Source organism: Lepisosteus platostomus, chromosome 20 (genome assembly GCF_059453375.1).
Source record: "Lepisosteus platostomus isolate fLepPlt1 chromosome 20, fLepPlt1.hap1, whole genome shotgun sequence".
In the NCBI taxonomy this organism is placed as follows: domain Eukaryota; kingdom Metazoa; phylum Chordata; class Actinopteri; order Semionotiformes; family Lepisosteidae; genus Lepisosteus; species Lepisosteus platostomus.
In genome coordinates, this window is record NC_142630.1 from 15,979,625 (window position 1) to 16,004,566 (window position 24,942).

At 47.0% G+C, this 24,942-nt stretch overlaps 1 protein-coding gene across 1 annotated transcript in view; it reads right to left on the reverse strand.

The window, feature by feature from the left end:
- The window catches only part of nkd1 (NKD inhibitor of WNT signaling pathway 1), a 33,572-nt gene extending 25,197 nt beyond the window's left edge, over positions 1-8,375 (reverse strand). The window contains exons 1-3 of the mRNA XM_088613546.1: positions 8,021-8,375; positions 7,883-7,915; positions 7,501-7,640 (exon numbers count right to left, since the gene is read on the reverse strand). Of these exons, the coding sequence (XP_088469672.1) occupies positions 7,501-7,640; positions 7,883-7,915; positions 8,021-8,045 (198 nt within the window). The 5' untranslated portion in view covers positions 8,046-8,375. The remainder of the gene's footprint in view (positions 1-7,500; positions 7,641-7,882; positions 7,916-8,020) is intronic.
- Positions 8,376-24,942: the final 16,567 nt, after the last annotated feature.

Below are 24,942 nucleotides of genomic sequence, written 5' to 3' on the forward strand. Positions count from 1 at the left end.
GCGTTGCGGTACTGCTTCTAGCGTTCATCAACAGCTTTTACCACTGACACGCGCCTCCTCCAGCACTGCTTGGATGCTGAGAGCACCAAACAGCGCACATTTAAAAAAAAGGTGCATAAAGGTCTCTCAGAAGTAACAGACTTTAGCTGATGAGATATGATACAATGAAATTCCACCCCATTTATAATAAGATAAGATCACTTTATTGGCCATTTACAATTACTTTCATTAGGAATTTGTCTTTTCACATACTCCAGCTTGCTCTCCATGAGACACACAGACAGGGAGAGAAGCTTGGGGTCAGAGCGCAGGGTCAGCCATTGTACAGCGCCCCTGGAGCAGTTGGGGATAAGGGCCTTGCTCAGGGGCCAAATGGAGTAGGATTCCCCTGCCGGCCACGGGATACGAACTGGCAACTTTCCAGTCCCATGCGCAGATCCTGAGCCACAGAGCCACCGCTCCGCCCAATAATTCCACCATATTGCTTAAAATGAGGAACAAGGAAGAAATCCTGGGCTCAGGAGTTCTCAGCACATTTCCCCAGGAAGGCTTTGATCTGTGGAGCGCGGCAGTGCAAAACAGCACCATTGCAGAGAGACCACGGGCACAGTGTGTGAGCTACTAGACGTTGCAGGGGTGGGCTGCCTGTGTCTGAGTGCACACACACACCGCAGTCTAGCGCCTCACACACCACCACTGTACGCCCGCTCCCAGCCTGCTTGCTCAGAGGGGGCGAAGAACTATATTCAACCACAAGAGAGAACAGCAGTCTTCCTCATCCTTTGTCTCCTGAGGGAAGCGTTCAACTTCAGGCCACCAGATTGAAATCTGGATTGGGTCCCACTCAAGAAAAGAAGAAAAAATGAAAAGGATTTTTCCAGATAATGCCTGACAATTCTGACATCTCTAAAAGCAGTGGGAAATGCACTTCTCTTCAAACTGAAGCTTCCAAATCTCTTGATGACGCTTCTGAAAACCAGACGGAGGAATTTAAGGGGGGATACCACGTCTGTGAGCCTAGACGGGCACCATCCACAGAACCGCCCTGGGATACACATTAACATTTGATGGAGTAGATGTGGGGGGGCAACACAGTGGGGCAGTAGTCAGCATTACTGCCTCGCAGAGCCGGGGCCCTGGGTTCAATTCCTGAGGTGCTGTCTGTGTGGAGTTTGCATGTTCTGCCTAGGATTGCATGGTTCTCCTCCCACAATGCAAGGATATACTGATAGGTTAACTGGATTGTGCAATTTCCCCTGTGTGAGTGTGTGCCCTGTGATGACTCACCAGCCCAGATTACACCCTGCATCCCCTGTGATGATGTGATTAGAAGATGGATGGAGTGACACCAGACCCAGATAAATTCCAGAGCCTCTCCTCTCATCACCTCCAAAATCCAAGCTCTCCACTGACCATGAGTTCTACCAGCACCCTCCACCTCCCAGATACACCTACAAACTACTGCCTGCTTCTTCAAAGGGCAACAGGAGCTCTCTGCCAGGGAAAGCACTACAGCATGACAGGACCGGAGCTACGGCGCACAACGTTAAGGAGGAAGCATACTAGCGAATTCTGTTTCAAGAAGGTGGTTCGCCTCGGAGTTCACCAAAAACGTGGGGAAAGCACGCAGCAGACGAGAGCAGACAACATCAAAGGCTCCTGACAACAGCCAACACTTCAAAAAAAAAAACCCTTTTCTTGCAGCTTCATAGGAGGCGGTAAGATGACATACTTGGAAATCTTTAAAGCTCTATTAAAACTGGAGCCTCTGCAGGTCTTAGAACATCGCAGAGCAATGTTTCTGCATAGAGCATTTCAGCCCAAGGAAAGACAGAGAGCAACCCAGCGAGAACCCTACTCTGGCAGGCCAAGGTTTCTGCTGCTAACGAGCACTCTTCTAAAAGAATTCACTAATCTACCTCGCTCACGAGAAGTACACTGTCCGCGTCAGGCCTCCCAGCCCACAGCCCCCTGCTCTTACTGGGGACGTCAAGAGGTCCAGCTCCATCCTGCTAGACAGCAGGCAGGCAGCCGGCTCCGCGAGGAGGGGGTAGAGTTTCACAGCATCCGCCTGCTCCGCTCCGGGGTCTTATTTCACCAGCTCCATCCTGAAGCGCCGCACGCGGGCAACGGGAGGAGTCGGGGAAAGGGGGAGTCGGGGGCGGAGAGAGGGGTGCGGGCACTGTGGGGAGAACCGAAAAGGGCGCTGGCAGGGCAAGCCGCTGAAGTCCACGAGCGCGAGAGGGCCATGCTGTCAACGCGGCCGCCCCATACTGGCAGACAGGCCCAGCCCAGCCCCCCCTCTTCACTTTTCAAAAATCACCGCAGCTTGCAGAAATAATAAAAGCATATCAATGGGCCAGAGGAGGCTGACCTCCTGCAGAGTACCGGGCCATCAGACAGGGGACACTATACTGTAAACAGGCGCCGTCCTTCAGATGAGACGTAAAACCGAGGTCCTGACTCTCTGGTCATTAAAAATCCCAGGGCGTTTCTTGAAAAGAGTAGGGGTGTACCCCGGCGTCCTGGCCAAATTTCCCATTGGCCCTTACCAATCATGGCCCCCTTTATAATCCCCATCTATGAACTGGCTTCATTACTCTGTTCTCCTTCCCACTGAGAGCTGGTGTGTGGGGAGCGTACTGGTGCACTGGTGTACTGGGTGGGGCTGCACACTGGTGGTGGTGGAGGGGAACCCCATTACCTATAAAGCGCTTTGAGCAAAGTGTCCAGAAAAGCGCTATAGAAGTGTAAGCAATTATTATAATTATTATTATCAGGGCTTTCTGACATAAGAATCCGCACCAGCTCCTTCTCCACACGAAGGACAGGGCTCAGAAATGCTCAAATGAATATACAAAAGTTGTTTTTATTAAGGAACAGACTTTATTACTGCTTAGAACTGAATGACCAGCCAGAGATCACCTGAATCAAACAATCCCTTAACCCGTCCAAGGCTAAACGTGCAAAGCCTTTGTCACCTCCTGTTGTGTTTTCAAAGCGAATGGTTGGAGGATTGAATGAAAAAAGAAAAGAAGGCATTTTGTGTACCTATACCCTTCGGTATCCCACAGTGGGGGGGGGAAAAGTCTCGGAATGGCTAACTGTGCGAGAAAAATCAGACCAAAAGATCTTCTGTCTGCTGCCATCTTCTTGCTCCTGCCAAGGAGACCAGAGAAGTCAACACTATTCCTACCAGGTAGACGTCAAAGGACAGCCTTGAATAACTGCGAACTTTACAACCACGAAAATATAACCGCACGTCTTAATTCTACAAATAGTTGCCCAGCACCACTCAACACAAAAACAGTCAAAGATCATTTTAAAATGTTAAAAGGTCCACACACATAAAAACCAAAAGTGTATCTGGCCTGCATCAGGTCTCACAATCCAGCAAGCTAGTGAGGGAAGAGAAGTGTTACATTGCCCCGGGGGAAATGTAACAGTTTTACTACAGGAAGACATCTTTCAGACGCTGTTTGAAACGCTGACCAGATCCACTCCCACCATCACTGCCAGCCCCTCACTGCTCCCCACCTGTAGCACTTTTACACAAGCAGAACCATTTAATCCTTTATTGAACATGGACACTGATGAGAAAAAAAAACAGTTATGTCACAAAAGGAGCAGCAGCCCTTTTAGGAATATTTCTGAAAACTCCAGGGTGCACAGATTCCAGCGTCTGACTCCATAAAAAAACAACCTCAGCTGTCGCAGGCCGTCTGACCCCTCATCCTCTCGGCCTAAAATTCTGCTAAGCAGCCGAAACTTAATATTTTTCAAAAGGCGGGTGCCTGGGTCTCTCCAACAGCATAGTTTAAATTCCCATCCTGTTGGCTGTGTTGCTATGTTCGCATCCATATATCCTGCATCGTAAAAAAGTCCACGGGACACAGGAGGCCTTTCCCATTCCTGAAGTTTCTCTTCACCCCCAGAGGTTTCCAGGGATTAGACGCGAAGGGGAAAGAGTTTTAGCAGAATGCCAGCAGACTCGTTGAGACCTCCCAGTGCTAGAGAAACTGCTGCGGATGGGAATAGTGGGTTCTGTGTGGACTGGGACGGTTTTAATCTTCAGGAGAAGAAAGCAAAACAAGCCAAAAAACGTGGTAGATAAATCCAGCCACTTGTTTTCAAGATCCATTTTCTCTCGCAAAGGCAAGACTGCAGGACGCCAGTCCAATACAGGGCGCGTTCATGATGCCTGTTAACCTGGACTGCAAAGACCATAGAAGGGGGACAACGAGGGTACCCAGAGGAAACGTTATTTCCCTGTTTACACGCAAACTCCCCGCAGAAGGTATTCCAAACTGGAATCAAACCCAGGATCCAAGAGCTGTGACCAAATTCCCATTTGGTGTTTCTGACTTCATTCAGAATGTTGTAAGCGAATTAATACACAGCCGGCTATAACCTGTAATAGGGCAATGTCCTAGACAGCCAAGCCTGTCAGGGTTAGAGTCCAGCAGGCTGTTCGCTGCAGAGATCAGCGATGTAGACTGAAGGTGCCCACTGTCCAGGCCAAACTCGCTCCAGTGGAATAAAATCAAACAGACGTTTCTCAACACAAGAGAAATGTTGTCTCCCTCCAGCTCCGCCTTGCATCTGGACGACACGGGAACGTTTCGCTTTTGAAAAAGAGCCCAACACGAAAATAAATGATGACATCCAGATTTGCCCAGACAGGGCAGCTGTTTTTGTTTCACGGTGTGGGTACGGTTTGGGCAGCCTTCCGGGCAAACAGTGGAAAAACGACATTCCCCGGCAAACCCACCTCCCTCGAGTTGGCGTTTCCACGATCGGCTCAAGCGCAACAACCGTTTTCTTACCAGTTCCGCACAGGAGTCCTGGAGCGGCACAAACCCGTTCCAAGACATTAACGATCCATGTTAGAGAGAAAGAATGCAGCAGTCGTATTAACAGCTTCAAGACGCCTATTAAAAGACTAGACATCGGTGCGGTTTAATGCCGCTGTAGCGCACCTCCTGATGCACAGATGCACAGTTACATTCGGTCTGAACATTTATGGTAAAACAATTAAGGAGATAACCTTTTTTTTTTCCTCCCAGACTCCGAGCTTATCTACATCAACATCTGAACCCACTTCACGTGCAACAGCTCCGTACCACGTTGTTTTTATCATTTGTTTCCAGAGCGAAATTTCACTCTTACTCGTATTCTGTAATTCTGCAGTTCTCAAGGGGAGGGGGGTATTCTCGTTGTTTCACCACAACAGCTATATTTCATACACACCTTGCTCCGCTTCTCACCGGACAGCCGTAAGAGCCTGGCAGGAACGCGCCCACAATGCACCGAGCCAAACCACTTAGCTCAGCAGAGACCTCCAGTCTGAGCCCAGCGACAGCTGGCCTGATTAACTTTCACTTACAGGGATAACGCGGTAATGTTCCCTTCTGCTTCCGCGTTACGGTAGCTGCAAAGACGTATCAAAATACTTGTAGCCAGACCAATATCTATCCTAGGTTTGGGGCTGACGATGTCACAGACGTCTTTTAGTTCTGACTCCACAAAGCACGGACAGACGCCGATTAAGGCGCAGAAATTAGAATACGTACTTAGACTCGCGATTTAGATTCAGCTTCTCTTTAAAGCATACAAAAAACTTTTGCAATGCCTTGTTTGAGCGTGCATATAGTGAGTGAAAGTACTTTAGGTTTCTTGGGGCGACACCAGTGGAGGTCCAGACCACAGCCGCATCCCTGCGTACCACAGGCGGCTGTAAACCTGAGGAGAAAACCTTCTGCAGCACAGATCCAATACACCCAGTCGAAATTCGTGGGCGGTTCAGTGAACACATGCGAAAGAAAACGCACTTTAAAACCTATCGAGATGCATACTCGTCTTTTAAGGAGAGGACGCTAAACGAAAAGCGAATATATACAGGATAGATTACTCAGGGACCCCGTGTATTTCCACTGAAATGCTTCATGATCGTCGGCAATTGTAAATCGAAGTCTCAGAAACCATCTCGGGATTTTTTTTCTGGTTAACCGTTAACCGTAAAAACAGTTCTTCCTAAACGATTGTCTTCTGATTCATTCTGTAAAAGCATCTTAGTACGATTTTACCTGATACTACTAGTGTCCAGGTCAAAAAGAGCACTTCCAGTCTTTCACAAAATCCCTGCGCTAACCGGTGCGCCTGGAGTGACTGTACTGTCAAATGCGCACACAGCAACCTGACAGTTTTAAAGGAAAGTTTCAGAAGGACTTAAACGCGTGTTCTCTAGATACACACGAACGCCGTGAACAAACTCGTTAGAGTAGTTAAAATTCCAGCCGTTGTGTAATACCGATCGCAACCCATTTAACTGGCGAGGTTTCTCAAAACACCGCTAATGACGGACCGGTAATTATCCTTCGCAGTCCCGGGCAAGTTCTATTGGAGCCATCGCCCTTCTTGACAGATGAAACATCAGTGGTGTACAGCTCAACCTAACAGTTTTTAGAACATGGCACGCAAGTGTTTTCGAAAGCTGAAACGGCACCGTAGGCGGTCCACAGTGGCCGCCGCTGTCTGAGCTCCCTGGCCGGGCGAGAAGCGCATTTTTCGCACGGAGAGCCGCGGTCCACAAGATCCACGCTGGACAAACGTGGCATGGCATCCTTCACGCAATTTGAAAACGTCGGTATTAAAAGAAAAACAAAGGGACTAATGCGCATTTAAAGTACGGCCACTTTCTTCCTGATGACCATCCAGAGAAAGAACGTCCAGAAGATACACTGTACAAACCGAAAAAATACACTTTTTCTTTTTAGCTAAAAAAAAATTAACAAACGCTACAACAAACGGAGAACCTATACGCTGCTACGACACATTATTAAGTAAAAGAACTTTGAAAACATCCTAATGAATAAAGTGTTTAGCAGCTTTCCCGAAAGCGTTGAGCGCCCTAGTTAAGACATTCGTCTCTTTTTAGACAAATCGGGACGACTACTTAAGGATCACGGAGAACTGAGAACAAATATTTAAAAGATTTGCTCAGAACCAGTCCGAAAAACACCCCCAGTGACCAAGGGACGGCAATTAACCAAGGACCGGAGAGGTTAACCCCCCTCTCAGAGAGACGGTCAAGCAGGTTTCAGATCTCCCTTTAAAGACTTGCGACACGTGAGTTTGTCTTGCGAACTGGCGAAACCGAACTGGTTTGGTCAGAAACGGCCAGGTGCTGTACTCCACAGCGAGACAGTGTCGGTGTTCTCGTTTCGGATGATCGCCCAACTACCGATTTGCACCAATCACCCCCCCGGCGTGGCCAAAACGAAATTGTTCCACGAGTTTAAAATTGATTACTTCAAAATGGGATCAACAATAGCACCAGCGACCGACCGCTATGCGCTCAAGCGCACAAGTCACAAAACTTGGCGTTTTAAAAGTGCGTCTTCCGCGAATCCTACTGACACAACTTACCGAACAAGAGCGGCAGCTACTTTGTATTTCAAAGAAAAACAACAACCAAAAAAAAAAACAACCTCATCTTACCCGTGTCGCCAGACTGCAGCTCCCTTTATGCAGACAGTCCGGTTGCTCCAGTCTCGAACCGGTGCAATAGTATTTCTGTTTGACGATCCAATCGTCGATGCCTCTCCGCGACAAACAGGCGTTCACTACAAAGCTGTCGCCTACAGGTAACATAAAAAAACCCAACATATCCTCGTTAAAACCGTGCGCTTCGCAAAGTCCGAAGTTGGTGAGCTCCTAAGACTTTTCTCCCCCCGCTCCACCACAGAGGAGCCAGTGCGTCTTCACAAGCATGGCTCGAATTGAGCGAACTCGGCTCGGACAAATCTTTCAAAAGTTATCTTTAAGGAAAGGCACATGCGGCGTTAAAACACTTCGTTTTATGAAATCAATGCCTGCTTACCTTCGGGGCTTTCCCTGGGTTTACAAACAGCAGCTTTTCGAGGAGGGGAAGCGTGGAAGAAAACAAGAGCAGATGGTTAGGGTCACTCCAAAGACCGTTCAATACTAAAGTGTCTTAAAAGCGATCGCTAGCACTCACCATGTTTAGAATGAAGTTTACCCATTTCTCTGCATTGGTTTAATCATGAGAACCATTTGATTCGTTTATAATCCAGAAAGCAAAGTCCGTCCGCTCAGAGCCGTGTGCGAGAAGACTCGCAGCTCAAACGCATCCTACAGCGACAGAGCCCCACAGTCTCTGATCCAATCTTTTCTTTTCTCCCTGTCTCCCAGAGAGGGAGGAGGCGGTTACAGAAACCCGCACTCCAGCCACCAGAGGAACATGATTGACACCTCCCCTAGATTAGACCACTTGCAGCCAGACTCTGTCTTTCATTGGACCAAGGCGGCACATGAAAGGGACCCGAGATTCTTTTGGAGTCTCCAAAAATAAAGAGAGCAGCCCCCCCCCCAATTCCGCGCACCATTCGCTGCCAGCCAGACACAGCCAGCGGAGCGCCGAGCAACGGAGGAAGACTGGAAATAAACTGTTTAAAAAGTAACTGGCAATCGATCATTTCCATCGTGTGTTGCGCAACTGCGCTGGACAGCCCTGATGGACAACCTGCCGGGTCTGTTTAACTTTGTGTAAGCACAGGAACGATGTGCCGAATTTCATTTAAAATAAGAACGGAATCATCAGGAAAGTAGCTAAAGATTACCTTATGAGGGAAATGCTTTAAAATATCAGGAAGACAGCACCTGTGCTACGACAGCCTGTGGGGCAAAATGTTGGCTTGTCCTGTCCCCCAGGCCCTCCGGGAGCTCAGATGAGGCCCCGGGCCATTTCACATTGTGAGGCCCCCTCATGGTTTGGGAAGAGGGGTAAAAAATATTTTAATATAAAGAATGGCATGATGGGAAGATTAAGGCAGGCATTTTGAAACTCTTAAAGAACGGTAGATTCAGCACTGAAAGGGGGACGTTTTTTCACGGCCGTGGACTTCAGTCGAGAATCACAGTATGTGGTAAAAGTTCCAAATTCGACTCAAGTGGAGAAACACTCAAAGGATTAAAGTGGGGGACCATGCACCCTGGGCTTAGGTGAGGCCCCCCTGTGAGGTGAGGCCCTGGCCAAACAGCCCTGCTGCCCCCCCCCTTCATAAGGACTGCATACCCCAGCTTCTCTGAAAGAGCAATGTAGCCATTAGCTACTGGGAAGTGACCCTGATTCTGCTGTCTTCTGTGTGTGTCTAACCAGGCTGCCCAGTGGGGTTCTGGGGCGTCACCAGTTTAAACCTGGGGTTCATACACCCAAAGGCTGTCATCCCACATTTCCCTTCGGAGGATCGAAAGCTGCAGAATGAAGGCAGTGCTGAAGTGGAACAGGGCCCAAACCATCACAAGCCTGAGGAGGTGGGAGCTGAGCCACAGGACAAGAAGGCACAATCACCTGCAGGGACGATCTCTCTGGGCCGGCCACCTGGAGGCGGTAGAGCCTAGCCAAACCATGCAGTGGCACCCGTGGGTCTTCTCGTGGCCTGGTGACAGCCAGACCTTCGTCACCCCTGGCAGTGGGTCTCCAGGCTCCTTGCAAGGCGTAGATCTGGATCCCACAGTGCGCTGTTTACTCAAGGCTTCTCCCTGGCTCCCTGGCAGGCAAGGAGTTTGTCCAATTTCCTGAAGGATTCTGTAGAAGAATTAAGAAACTCTGACCCTGTAGAGTGGTTCTATAGAGGATGTCTGGCCCCGTAGCGAGATTCAATCCGGAAATTTCTATAGAATTCCACAAAATGGGATGGATGCACCTCCCGCAGTAAGGTGGTTCCCAGCCTGCCGGCAGCTGTCGTCCCCACTAGCAGGCAGACTTGCGTTCTCCCCCCGCTCCTGTGGGTGTAGGCAATGCCCCGTTGGCAGACGCCGACAAGCCCAGGGGGTGGCAGAGATAATCACTGGCACTGGCCTGGAATAGCGCACGTGCTGCCAACTACACACCACTCCGATCCGCAGCTCCTTCTCAGAGGCGGGTGAAGTGCAGCGAAGGGGTTATCTCTGTAGGCAGCAGGGTACGGGGCTGGGAAGATAACCACAGTAAAGGTATGAAGCCACGATGTGGAATGTAGAGCTGCCATGTCTCTTCCAAGACAATGGAGGCACTTATTGCATTCAGCAGCACTGAGGCTTAAACAGGGCCCCTGGGCCCCTGGGGAATGATACAGCACCTACAGCTTAGGAGACAGAGCTTAGCCAGGTACCCAAAGCATGCACTGAGCAGGAACTGGGTATTTCTGACAACCATAATTGTCAGCAGCCAAAAGCGTGGCATGATAACGGTTGGTACTGCACTCTGGCAGATACCTACAGACTGCAGCTCAGACTCTTGATAAGAATTATTATTAAAAGAAGACATTGGACAGCAGCAAGTTCAAGTCTACAATCGTGGAGACTCCTCTGAAATGTCAGGTTTCAGATGACCAAGTTTTAAGATGCGATGAACAAGCTGGCCCAAAATGGTCTCTGTGACAGAGCCCCGCAGTGTGTTTCTGCCTCAGCGTGGCTTCTACATCCTGAATCTGTCATCAAATGAAGGAGAGGAATCAAGCCCCACTTTGAACTAATCGACTACAAACACACAGATGGGCTCATTATTATAGCCGGGTGTCTGTTACTGGAGAAGGAGTCTGGTACCAGTGACACATTTCCTGTCCTTTGAAGAACAAGTCAATAGAGACATGGCTTTGTGGAACGCAGTTGGGAGGAGTGACTGTGCTGCGTGCAACAGAGCTTCTTTTTACCAGGACTGAGGCTCGTGAATGTCCAGCTTCCCTCTCTCCTTGTGTTGATAAGCTCTGCCAAGTGTAATTTCAAAAGGATTTAACATCACAAAGACTGCGCTGTGAAACAAGTAAATGTTTCAAAATTGGTAAATCTGACACAATACCAATGTATTACTCCAACACACGCACATAACCCCCCCTCACACACACACGCAAATGACTCCTCAGATGCAGAATCATCTGCCACACTCGCAGAGAGTGTGTGGCTCAGGCGTTGCCCCCAGACTGACTCCAGTCTTTTGTTTTCCGATGTCAAGCACTGTTTACTTAAAAAAATGTGATGCACAAAAATCCAATGACCAGAACGTTATTTTTCCTGCAAAATTACAGCACACGTAAAGCCCCAAGAAGGAAAACAAAGAAATCAGCTATTGTTTATGTTCCTCATGCTCTGTGGACCTGTCCTGTCACCTCTGCCCCCAGCCTCTCCCTCTCTGCCCTCTTCTCCTCCGTGTCACTCTGCTATGCTCCTTCCTCTTGTCACGATCGCTACTCCTTCTCTTAAGGGCGCTCCAACTCATCCCCGTTCAGCCTCAATCCCCACACCTGTTCCTTATTCTAACTCCCTTTCAGTCCACCTTAATAGCAGACGTTCACATCATTCGCGGCTCTACATTGAATCCTGTTTCATGTGAGCCCGGGTCCTGCTGCGTCTGGCTCCGTCATGTTCTTAACTTTCTGTTCCTGTTCCCCCCGCCGGTCCCGACCCAGTTCCCGTTCTTATTCTACTGGATGGATCGCCTGGCCCTGGACTTATGCTTGTGTTTTGGATTCCCCGTTTGGACTTCCTCTTGGATTGTTCGCCCCGGACTCACTCCCACTGGACACCTGCACACCAAGGACACTCCCCCTGTCTTCATTCCCGTCTCCTGCATGACTTTTCCCCCAGTGTTTCCTCACTATTCCGGATTGTGTCGTCTGCATAGGGCCCGGAAAGAACTGTTCGTGACACCTCTTCTCCTTGAAAATGCAGACACAGAAACTGCCCTTTCCTCACAGTTTATTCCACACAGCTCCTAATCCTGGCCCTGGTTCTCTCTCGTCTACACTGCTGAAACTCCCCCTTGGGCGGCTTCCTTGCCTACTCTGTCCACCTGCTCCGGCCCACGCAGGATTCTGCAAGCTCAGGAATCAGAACTCACCTTGAATTGTTTATCCTGTTCCTCCTGTCCCTCCCACTGGCTCCCTCTCCTGCACACATCCGACTCAAAATCCGAGTGCTCATCTACTTTGCTGTACCGGCACGACTGTTCCTTGTAATTGCACACAGAGCAAATTCTGGCTGTAGTGTCGCACACTCTGGATTAGGGCTTCTGCCAAGCAAAAAATACAGGAGGGATATTGGAGATAAACAAGTTAAAATACCTGGATGTCTTTCTTCTTGTAAAATGCCCAGAGGTCTTACCCTGGTGACCAGGCTGTGAGCAGAAATTCATTCACCAATAACAACCGGCATTCCCCTGACAGAGCTCATTCCTGCTCACAATGGGGGCATTCAGTCGAAGACAGTGGGCCACTGCCTTTGATCTGGGGATCTAATGGCTTGTATGTGTTTATGCCCTCAGAACAATGTTAGCAGGGCGGCCCGAGGAATTAGAAACAAGAAAGTGTGTTTCCAAGGGGAGGGGAGGAGATCAAGAGGGGACAAAATTGTGACTGTTGCCCTTTTACAGAGTAAAGGAGGAATGTTGCTAACGCCGGACGCTGATTGAAATAGTTATTTTCAGGGGTCTCCCTCTCCATTTGTGAGCTTTTTCCAGGAGGCTGGTCAGCGAGAGGAGTGCAGAAGATGACCTTCCCTACTCTTGTCCAGATGAGCACCATCCATCTTACCTCACTGAGCACAAAGTCATGCCGCACTGACAGCATCTCCATCCCTGGGGCTCCCAGCAGGCAGTAGTCAGGGACCACAATGCTTTGTGGTTTCTGTTCCTCCCAGGGTTCTTAACTTTTTATTTTTGTGTCAATTGGTCACAATGACCATCTTTCCTGGGACTTTAGCAGGTGAAACATATTAAACCTAGAGGAACAGGCATTCCTGTTTACCAGTTTTGGGGTGTCAGCGACTGTGATTCAAGGGGAGTAATACTGGAAAATACCTGATGTCCTGAAGTCTACAGCCACTGGATACTCACAAACCTTTGGCTGCTAGTGATTTGCAGCTACTTAATGTTATCAGTGAGGAGTATTAGGGACTTGGGCATTACAGCTAAAAAAAAGCATGTCAGGCCCACTTATTCTATACTCTGATACTCAGCCATTAAAGGAAACTTTTGACTATAAGGTCACCTGTGTCACTTCCACATGTCAGCGGAACAGTGTTTAACATGCAGGGATATGGGATCAGACTGCGTAACATCAACACACCACTAAAAGGATGTGCATGAACTTTGCTAACATTATTTTGTAACAGAGCTCCAAGGACACAATTCACATGTAGTACAGTAAAGTCCCTGTAATGCCTCAGACATCCTGTGCTCTTTGTCTGATACTATTTGTACATACTGGTGAAAACTGCAGTGGATACTTGTATATTCCATATATAAACCCTATCGTATCTATTCAAAACCTGCCACAGTTTGCTATGCAGCACCTCCCCGATTCAGAGGAGCATCAAAGAGAAGCAGAAATTTAAAAAGGGAGCATTGCATATTAAAATAAATTATAAAGCTGCTCTACATATGAAAGTGCCTTGCTGGCAGAGCTTTGTTTTTAAGACGCGTCTAAATTAGGTGCTGATACTGTATTTTATTTTCTTGGCTTGTAGCGCAAGGGGGAGAAGGGAAACGAAATGCTACTGTCCCACTTTAAAATTCCTTTTTATCTAATAACCCAAACAGGGCCTTAAGCTCCCTGCGCAAATGAACCTAATTCATCCAAATGAAAGTGAATAAACCGATATTCAGAAAAATCTTCAACGAGTTTGCAGAAAAGGAGTGAGGAAAACAGAAAAGTTTTCTTGATTAATGCTGCACCTTGATTGTTGGGAAACGTAGCTTGATAATCAATCATTTCTGCTTTCGTACCGTCCTCTTGCCTATCTGTACCAGTGCAGTCTGGCTTTTGAAGCACCCTGGATTTAGCCTGCTCCAGAACGAACTCACAATTAGTGTATTCAGCAGAGAACAGTAGGAGATCCCCTTTGAAGTAGGGATCAAATGAAGAGCTGTGTGTTTTTGTCCAAAATGACAGCCTTGCCAGGTTTACTAATGGGTAGCTAATAGAAAGAGAGTTTTATGATACCCATTAATTACACAGCCTGTCATGCGCTGGAAGGAGGGAACTAAGGGAGACACAGGAAGAAAGAAGGCGAACGGGGGAGAGACTGAGGAGGGGGGAGGGTGAGAGACAGGCCTGGGGGGGCGGAGAGCTGTGAAAGAGAAAAAGGAAAGGGGGCCCCACCAGCGAGAGGGGTAGAGCCAGGCTGGGAGGGGGAGCCGAGAGAAGGTGGCCCAGCAGATGAAAGACGCAGGGGAGATGAAGAACAGACCCGAGAGAGGAGAGGAAGAGAAAGAAAGGCAGAAGCGAAGGGGGGCCGGGGGCAGGAGAGAGAGGAGAGGAAGAGGGGAGATGGACACGAAGGGAGATGGGCCAGGAGAGGAGAGGGAGGTGACACGAGCTTCAGAGAGAACAGCGCCAGTCTAGCTCCCCCACAGGCAGAGCGCACACTGCCCAGGACAGGCCTGCCCACATCCCCACGCTGCCCGCTCCACTGGACAGCTGACACTCACCTCTGTGGAGCGCCCACTTGGTCCAGACACTGCTCTCCAACGTTGGAATAAACCGGGTGTTTTACGAGAATGTGGGTTTTGAGGGCGAATATTTCTCAAAAGGCGGTCGATTTAATTGAGCAGTCAACTCGACTTTCACCTGGCAATTTTAAAAACACAGCATGTCTAGAAATGAGGACTCAACAAGCTGCAGACCTACATTGGGATGCCATTTTCACCCTGTTCCACCTGAGGCCTGATTGACCCCACTCTTACAGACAGTTCAACTGCTGACAGGGTGGCCATTGACTTTTCCTACACTGACATGCAATAAACCTGAGCCATGATAGTCTCAAACAGAGAAGACTGACCTGACTGGAGTATTCAAAGTCCACAAAGCAGATGTTGATGGAGTTTATTAGTCCTCATTTGGATAGGGAACTGCTCTGTTTTGAATAGTTTTGTCTAGAAACTGTACTTCCTTATTGGGCTCAGTCTGGGGACTATATATTCTAACATCAGCATATTACCAGCACAAAAAGACAATGAGTGTGGGACTCACAGGTATTTAACAAACCTCATTGCCCAGTACAGCCTATTTGAATAATATTGCTGGGCTTTTCATAACAAGAAGTCTTTCTCTGCACACTTCACCAACCAACTATCTGAAACAGTTTCTCCTAAATGTTCATAGGAGTTCACAAAATACAATTTTCCTAACGTATACATAGAAGATTATCTCTCATTTTCATGTGACATAAACCTTTTTTGTTAAAACAACACAAGTATTTTTAATAATGCCATTTATTTTACCAGTGGGATTTATGAACAAGCAACATTTAATTTATTATCTATTGTGTATATACTGTATAATGTTTTATTATACTTACTGGTGTATTATACTTATATTATACTAATTATTGCAGATTTAAACTGACTATTTTAACTGACTAGATGTAATTTCAAATGCCACCTGTTTGTTCACTTTTTTCATGACGTTTTAAACTCTTTCCTTAAAATCCAATGGAAGCAGCCATGTTCAAGAGAAACAGGGGCCAGAGAGACAGACTGCCAGGGAAACGTGCTCTGTGGGTAACCATGACAAAGTAAGAGAAACCGGAGAGGTACCAGGCCCACTTGCTGTGGTTAAACACTGCTGATGGAGGCGCACCAAGGGACAGAGCCGAACAAATGGAGGAAGATGAAGACCCAGGCTGAGCTCTGGAATTAACCCCAGGACACTGACTTATGGAATAATGCTGGGAAAAACGATTTTGATCAGCTGGCTGCTTGCTCAAATATATTGTTTTTGTGATTGTTCAAATCAAACTTTGTCCTTGTCTATTCTATGTATTGTAAACTTGCAACACCACAGGGATGCTCCTATGATCATTACTGTACACACTCCTAACCTGTACAGCAATCAGTATCCTGTACTGCTCCCTCTACACATTCTAGAAAATCAGAAACATGAAGACAATGAGAGTCTTTGGGTCTCTCCTCATGCATATTTTGTTTCTATTTCAGCATGGGTTGGTTCTTGTAGATAGCTGTTATTCAGAGATATTACTGAAAAAAGCACCAAAAGCAAACAGTAAGTTCTGCTGCTATTAATAATAATTTTAAAAATTGACATTCACATTCAATATATATATAGAGATTTTTCTCAAGATCTAAGGCTGTGGAAAATTATGTATAAATCAGAATGCAGGTTGTCACCAGTTACAGGATAAATACACTTTTCACCTTTGAGGAAACAATGGTTGAAACTTTAAAAGTCTAGATGTTTAATAACACAGACAGCAGAACATTTTGTTTGCGTTAAAACTTTTTTTTCTTTTTACTAACACTGTAAAAAAAGACGTTACTGTCTGAACACTTTGCCCATTTTCTTTTTAAAAATACATTGTTATTGTTTGACTTGCGAGCCCAGTGTGAATCATCACATCTGGGGAGAGAGAAACACAGTACTAAAAAAAGACCTTCTGAGAAGAGTATTGTTGCTCATAAAAGACAAGTTTGAAGAGTCTTTTCTTTTAAAAAAAATGACTTTTAAATGAGTTTTTCCACTGTAGCAGAGCTTTCTGCTGGGGTGTCTGTCTGTGACACCAGCGTTTGTCTGCTTCCTGCGTCGCCGTGCTCAACCAGCCCTGGCGTGAGAGGTACGATGAAGGCAAACGGGGTTCCAGAGGAATTCTGGACCAGCAGAAAGAGTCTGGACACCATTCAAAGTGGCCGTTGTCTGCATTTTAAACTGTGATCCTGCCCTTTGTTTCTAATTACATTTTGCTGATAAAGGAACTCGGGTCCTCTTTCACCACAAATGGCAATCCTACGCGATTCCTGCTAAACAATCCGGCAGGAATATGTTCTGTTTGTTTGCTGGGATCCCACAGGATTCTCTCCGAAGCGGTCCCGCACATCAAAGTGCCGGCTGTTTGTTTTGATCCTGGAGAGGCCCGCAGTCCAGGAGAAGGACAGAGCTGGGGTTCCCGCTTCTCTGGCTGAGGAAATCTCTGTTTCCTACAGGACCTGATCAAACGCTGGGCAGGATCTTGCAAAAACTCCCAGTTCCTCTCTCCCACAGAATGCACCCTTGAACCAATTGTCAGATGCAAGCATCCTGGACTTCCATCTTCACTTCTCCACCCACTGTCGGAGGGAGGGAGGGTGTTTACTCCACATGCAACCACCTGCGTTAGGGAGCCATTGTCTTCCAGAGCCCCTTATTTCTCCAGATTCTTTTGTGATTCCCAGCTGACTCAGAGTCTTTTCATGCTGTGGCAGCCTGGCTCCAAAGTACAACTGCGTCAACCGCGGGGCTGTAGGGGGAGGACCCCCTCCTTTCATGAGGCACAACTCCAGACTCTTTGGGGGTCTGTTTAGGTTCGACTGCCACAGCCAAGCCATTCTCTCAGAGAGGCATTTACCCATCTAACTATAAAATCTAGCAAGACACGGCTTTACTGATTCCTAACTAGGCACATCAGCAGAAAGACCGATATGAAAAAGATTAATGTTGTGGGGGATCTTTCGCTTTCATCTCCCTGGATCCTTTCAGTATAAAAGCTGGGTTTGGCCAAGGAAAGAGAATTGTTTTTCCTACCTGTGTTCGTTCAGAGCACGGAGAGATAGGCAGAACAATCCACAAGACCACCGAGACTCTACTAACGTTCACAAACCCTCTGAGCCTGATGATCAGCACAGTTGCAGCAGGTGACACAGCGATCGGTATGGACAGAGCTTTTGGCGCAGACCTATTTCGGTGCCGGCTTTCGAGAAAACTAGTACATTTCGTGAGGCAGCTTCAGGGGCACGAGCCTAGAGGAGCTGCATCTGAATTCCTTTTGTTGCTGCCTTTTAGACCATGAAAAACACTGTAGAATTTTTGGGGGGCTTTAACAAAAAGAAAGTACAAAATATGCACTGATCTAAATGTCTGATACACCCTGACCAGAAAAGATGCCAAAGACGATAAAAGTTCAAGGAAAAGACACAGTTCATACAAGGTAAAAAGATCCCAAATGCCATTCCTATTGTTTTCCCATACCAGATTGTGGCTGTGCAGCACCTGATTCTGATATCTTGGGAACTGCCCCATAACAAGGCTTAGTTTGTTGCCTAATATAGTGCCCCCTGCCTCTGCTGAGCTGGGCAGCTAGACATGAGCAGGAATCAGCTGGCCCCCACCCACAATGGGACAATTCATCTTCCTAATGAAGCTGTACAGAGCTGGGGAGGGGGGTGGCGGGCAGCCCTGTCCCAGTAAGGACTGTAACGATGGGCTTTTCTGTTGAGGCCAAGGAGGTGGCGGGTCCCTGGAGGACAATGATGATGTCATCTGACAGAGTGCCAGCTTTTTTCTTTTTCGGCGCCCACTCACGCCTGGGAAAGAAGCTGCGGTGGCACTCTCTCCGCTGGTGGGAATCGCAACAATTCCACATGAAGTGCCGCCGAAGGCCGCGGCTCGGGTCACATGCACAGGCAGGCCGAGGGGAGGGAGGGAGGGAGAGAAGGAAGGGGATGGGAAGGGAGATGGTCCCCTTGAACAGCTTCAGCCAAAGCTGCAAGATTCACTTTCTCAGAGTTCCTGTTCTGCATCAGAGATCGGATTCCTGGTCTCGCATAGTCCTGTGTTGCCCCTGATGAAACAGAGGGGCAGATCATTCCATAGGGACATTTTTAAAATCATGGGAGTCCATATCCATCTCAAAGCTGCCTGGCACCTCACTGCCTTGCTGACTGCTTGTCTTAGTCTAGTCCTGAAAGTTGACTTCATTGCTGGTCACTTTTGCACCATGATCCTCCAGTCATATTAACGACAAAACGTCATTCCTAGGAGGCATAATAATATTGTGAGGTCCCATAAAATTAAGACCAAAAGGGACAGACCTCTCAAACACAAGCTTTTGTTTTTGCAACGTAGCTGAAAGAGCCCTCACCACCAGAAATACAATCAGGCATCAAGAATGAGAGGGAAAATCGCTGAAGGTGTAATTACAGCCAGGCTTAGATTTTCGTTTTCCCAAGATGTTTGATTGGCTTCCACTGCAAGGCTGTTAAGTCGTGTTTTATATCTTTCTCTAAATCAGGATTGCAAAAACACAGGAATTCGGACAGAACACAGTGGAATGTGGGGCCCACTGCAGAACTCCCAACTGTTTCTGTTCACCAGGGGAGCTGGGGGGGGTGGCAGGGGGTTAGCTGACTTGTTCCACCTGCATATATCTCACCATCTGGCAGGCGTCTGGGTTCACTTGCCAGGAGACAGAGAGGCCGAGGCATGTGGGCGAGTATGTGTGGGGTTCAATAAATAAGGCAACGTTTTCAAACAAACGCCAAAGGCCGGGCCCAGTCTCGGGCTCCAAACGCCAACACAGGAGGCTGAAGGAAGGACTAGAGCATGAAGATGGCACACCTGGTAGTTTGCCAAGGTAATGCCACACAAAGATGAAATAAAATGCTTTGTTGGCGTGGCTTGCATGAAAGTCTCTGGTGTGCTCAGAAATCCTGCACTTATTAAAGTAAATTAATTCTTACCCCAAAATCGTCAACATTCAATTATTAACTTTTCTCTTAAAACCAAAGTGATTGATTGCGAAGCTTGCACAGAATTAGACAAATCAGAAAGAAATAAACAAGCATGCATGGTTTCCCTGTTTACTTCAGATTGCTTTTCGGTGTTTTTCCCTTTATTGTGACTGTGGTAGGTGCACTGCGCTTTAGAGCCACAAGCACATTCATTGCGTAAAGGCTCTGACATTGCAGGTGACCGATAATGGCACAGAAAAACGAAGAGATAGACAGTCAGGAAGAGCATGAGGCTCCGGATGTGTGTTTGTGTGAGGTGTGCTTGGAGATCAACAGAGCTGCCCACTTCTTACCCACTCCACAGCAGCACCAAACACACAGAGGACCAACAGAAAGGCCTCCACATTCCTTGCTCACATATGTTATTAATTAGGGCTGGCTTTACTGTTGGTTTACAAGACCCAGAAGTGCTTAGGGCTCTCGGCCTCAACTTTCCTGCTTTTCTGTTTGATTTATGACCTGCTAATTAGGTATAAAATTAGCTAAGAAAGTGAAATTCCAGTCTGATTCCAGAATACACGATTTAGAAAGCCGGAACATCAACCCGAACGGAGCTCAGTGTCGGCAAAGACTGCTGACAGAGGGATACAGGATGCACATCTGCAGCTCCCCGTCTGCACACCACAGCACAGTTCATCTGCGATGGCCTTGACAATAGCTATTCCCTTCTCACGTAGAACTAAATTAATAGATCCCTTCACCAGAATACAGTCCTGAGCAGAAACAGTTCATCTGCGATGGCCTTGACAATAGCTATTCCCTTCTCACGTAGAACTAAATTAATAGATCCCTTCACCAGAATACAGTCCTGAGCAGAAACAGTGAAGATACCCTTTCTATCAGACCAGTCCTTCCTGAGTGCTGCTCTACATATGTCTGTACTATTCATTATTGCATTTCAGGAACATATTTCCTGCTACTCCACAAGTGTCCCAGTCCTCTCCCGAAATGCCCCGTTTTGAACCACAGCAGTCCCAGATGTGTGAAGCAGTATTTGTGAGACCTTTAATTCTCCAGGATGCTCAGCTCTCTTCATGTGGACAGGCCTTGGCCCCTCTCCCCCTCCCCAGTGCAGTTCAATCCATAATTAAGAATGTTCTGAAGTGCTGTGTACAGAAATCTCCCAATCCGAAATGTAAGGAATGTGTTTTAAGCCACAGCTGACTGCCAACGAGAACCCATCGAACCCTGGAGTCTTAGAAGCACATACACACAGAAAAACTGGGCCATAAAATAATCTGACAAAGAAAAACAAAGAACATCTAAAAATGACTTTCTGAGCCAACAGAAGAAAAGAAAAATGAGAAACGCAAGTTTCTCATCCAGCATTTCAATTTCTTTTAAGCTTTTTTTTTTACCCTCAGAGGGATTTCATGGCTTTCGATACGTGTTAAATATTTTCAAGCCCAACTGGTTTTTCTTTCTCCCTCCATCCTCGCAGAGTGTCCACACCGGCCCAGTTCACTTCAATCACCCGCTGTCTGGCCTGAACGAGCCAACAGCAGGAAATGTACTCAGCACCGAGGTGCCTCAGACAGCACATAGCAGTGTGTGCAGATCATGCAGGCTGAGAAGCCACCGGCTGGTCACGGTCAGCTGAAGGCACAAGCTGGACAGACTGCGGCTGTGGAACCTGCTCTGGTTTATCTGTCCAGAGAGGTTCAAGACAAGAAAGGCCCCACCTGTAGGACAGGAACACTGTCAGCCAGGGCTGACTGTTGGTGGAGCAGCTGTGTTCCAGCTCAAGCACTTCGAGCTAGTGCTTGCTAACATGGAGCTGGACCGTTCCTATACAGCATCTTGACTTTTCCATAACTGAAAACAATAATAATAATAATAATAATAATAATAATAATAATAATAATAATAATAATAATTGCTTACACTTATATAGCGCTTTTCTGGACACTCCACTCAAAGCGCTTTACAGGTAATGGGGATCCACTCCACCACCACCAATGTGCAGCCCCACCTGGATGATGCGACGGCAGCCATAGTGCGCCAGAACGCTCACCACACATCAGCTATCAGTGGGGAGGAGAGCAGAGTAATGTAGCCAATTCATAGATGGGGATTGTTTGGAGGCCATGATTGGTAAGGGCCAATGGGAAATTTGGCCAGGACACCGGGGTTATACCCCTACTCTTTTCGAGAAACATCCTGGGATTTTTAATGACCACAGAGAGTCAGGACCTCGGTTTTACGTCTCATCCGAAGGACGGCGCCTGTTTACAGTATAGTGTCCCCGTCACTATACTGGGACATTAGGACCCAGACAGACCGCAGGGTGAGCGCCCTCTGCTGGCCCCACTAACACCTCTTCCAGCAGCAACCTTAGTTTTTCCCAGGAGGTCTCCCATCCAGGTACTGACCAGGCTCACACCTTCAGTGGGTTGCCAGTTGTGAGTTGCAGGGTGATATGGCTGCTGGCCAAAAAGAAGCGTCAGTGCCTTTAAAAACCTTGTGCACTTTGTTTATTGAAGGTCTCAGGTTCTCCCTCGTTTTCAAGTTCAGAATATCTACAGATTCTCCCATTAGGCAACATGTGCTCATAATTGAGACCAGATGGAAAGCCCTCGTGCACCATAGCTCTCTCCCAGCATGCTTACACAGTGATGTCAGTGTTACCCGTCTCGGGAGCTCACAGCGGGCAGCTGTAGGGTACAGAGATGGAGGTGTTCCAAGGATGCAGTCAACACAGAGGGGCGTCTGACAGGATTGAAGTGGCAAAACTCCCTGTTGGCCTGGACTGGGGTGAGCAAAACACAGCAATGAAATATTAAAAATCGCCTAGGTGGTAACACTTTGTCCTCAGTTTCTAATGGCCTGTGGAAAGGGCTTCTACTTTTCAGCACATTAAAAGCACATTTGAGGTTACTCCTCGCCAGCCCTTTGAATCAGGCTTAGAAAGGTTTTTCAGATGCAACATATAAAGCAGGTGTTAATCCTTCATTCACTGTCACGAGCAGGTTTATAATGCATTAATAAGCACACACCTGTCTGAAATCTTATATTTTAAAATATATGTGTATTTAAGCATTTTAAACATATGGATGCAATCTATGAGGTGCTAAACTCAAACAAAAAAATGCAGGACCTCTGTGTGAAAGCACTGAAAGACACCAAAGAACCACAGACACATCCATGACAGTTTGGGCTCAAAATGCTCCAGAATATATACAATCGCTCTGGACAGTGCAGAGGTCAGCATAGCCTTCTGGTCTGGATCAGAGTGGAGAAGTAGGTTATTCAACAGAGGGCAGCATTTATATACTGTTCTTCATAAGGATTTCGAGCCACTTAGTGTAAAGTAAGCTTTCCGGCATAGGCTCTGGCCCCACTGCAACCCTGAACTGCATAAAGCTGAAAATGGATGGATATACACAGTATACACAACCATTAGTCGAAAATGGTAATAAAAGATCTCAAGAATAAAAAACAGCCTGCTATACTCGAGGTGTCTGTCTAGTATGTTTTACTGATAAAAGAGAGGTGCTGAAAATGCACATTTTCACATGTTCAAAGATGAGCGGCTTTGAAATAAACATCCTTCTTCTAGGCACCCAGTTCAAAATGAATGAAATATGAATCTATAGAGGGAAATACATTTCTCAGCCTGAAGCTCAGCATCTTTCTTAAAATAAACACACAGTGCAAACCTTCTGAAAAAAGGCAACTGGGAAAAAATCGAAACGGCACGTCGCAAGATGAGCCAGCTGGAGGAAATAGACTTTTATGACCAGTCATTTCTCGAAAGAAACGGATGAATAAGCAACCCCTCCAAAAAGTAATAAAGAACAATTGAAACATCACAAATATCGGCATTGCGGCTTCCTCCCTCCTCTTCTGTTTACCAATGCAGAATTTGTCTTGAGCTTCACATGTCTCTCATTAATGCAGAAAAATAACTTTAATCATCTCAAGCAAACAAAGAACAGGAGTGCTGTGGGGGTTCTCCTCCTGCCTGCAAGATGTCCTGCTATTTTACACTGCATCAGAGAGAAGAGACTACCATACGCCCAGCGAGCAGTCCGAGATCCAGGATCACAGAGCAACAGGGCCATTGTGCTGACACAGAGCCAATTAATCACCGACACTGGTCAAAGGTCACACAGAACTGCATGCTGGGAGTGGCGGCAGGTACTGTTGGAGGCGAGGGCAGGAGTGCTGCTCTTGAGGCACAGTGGTGATGGTGAGATGGGGAGTGGATGGGGCCTCATCCAAGGTTTCTCGAGCAGCCTGATACCGGCAATAAAGACTAATTGGCAAAAATGTTGTAACTGCCTCAGTACTGATTGCATACCCCACTTGTACTATATGTATATTGTTATCCACGAAGGCAGGTTGACATCATTGTTAGAAGTTGCTATGGAGCAGCAGTGCTTGTTGGTTTCTATAGTGAGAGACAAAGGGAATGACAAGGGTGAAGGGCCTCAAACACTTACTGTGCTAGTGCAGCAGAAATTTCCTCCATATAAATTATTAACTGGACCTCCCATTTACACATAGTAAAAGAAAAAATAAAGGCTCTGCAGAATACTTCTGTTACCACTACATCAATCATCTTTTCTTTAAAACCTTTACAGGTGTCCATGTCCAGGTGAGATGTTAGAGCTGTGGTTTAAGATTCTCACGTTTTATTCCAGGCCGTCTGGTCTCTTGTGAGGGGCTGCAGACTGTTACTTTAATGTTTGTCTTCCCAAGCAGGTATGAGACATCCCAAAGGAGAAGACAGATTGACCTCACCCTTTTCAAACATAAACTGTAGCAGGCCGTTATTCCTGCAAGCAAACGTGCATAAATATTAGCTTAAGAAGTTCTCATCATTATTATCATAAACGTACAGAGCTATGCATTAATGCCCCAACAGACTCTGGAGAAACATGAAAATAAGAACATCAATTTGACATCAGCCCAAAGGCTTGTGACTCGTTTGATCTCACGGTCCTGTTCTGTTAAATTTCCAACCACCCTCTGTTTTACAGACCGGTTATCGAACTTCAAAATATCTCTGCTCTCAGATGGTCAATGTAATTTTGATCAACTTAGTCCCCTTTGATCCTGAAACCCTTGCGCTGATCTGCTCAGTGAGAGTTCAAACTGATTCTGTCATCCCAGGCCGGAGTGCTCTATCCACTAAGATTCCAAATCGGAGCTAAGCTGTTCCAGGCTGCCTGAGCTCAAGACAGACATGCCGAGTTGAAAGCGATTCTAATTCTGATGATCAGTGTGGCTGACTTGCTGTTAATGGGCTGTGCTCTGTTCTTCTCCATCAGTTTTAGAACAGTCACGTTCTTTCTTTTCCTTCAAAAACCTATGAAGTTTGCAAATTGTCTTGTTTGTTCCTGTATTCTTGTGTTTTTTATCCAGACAGGATGACAGCT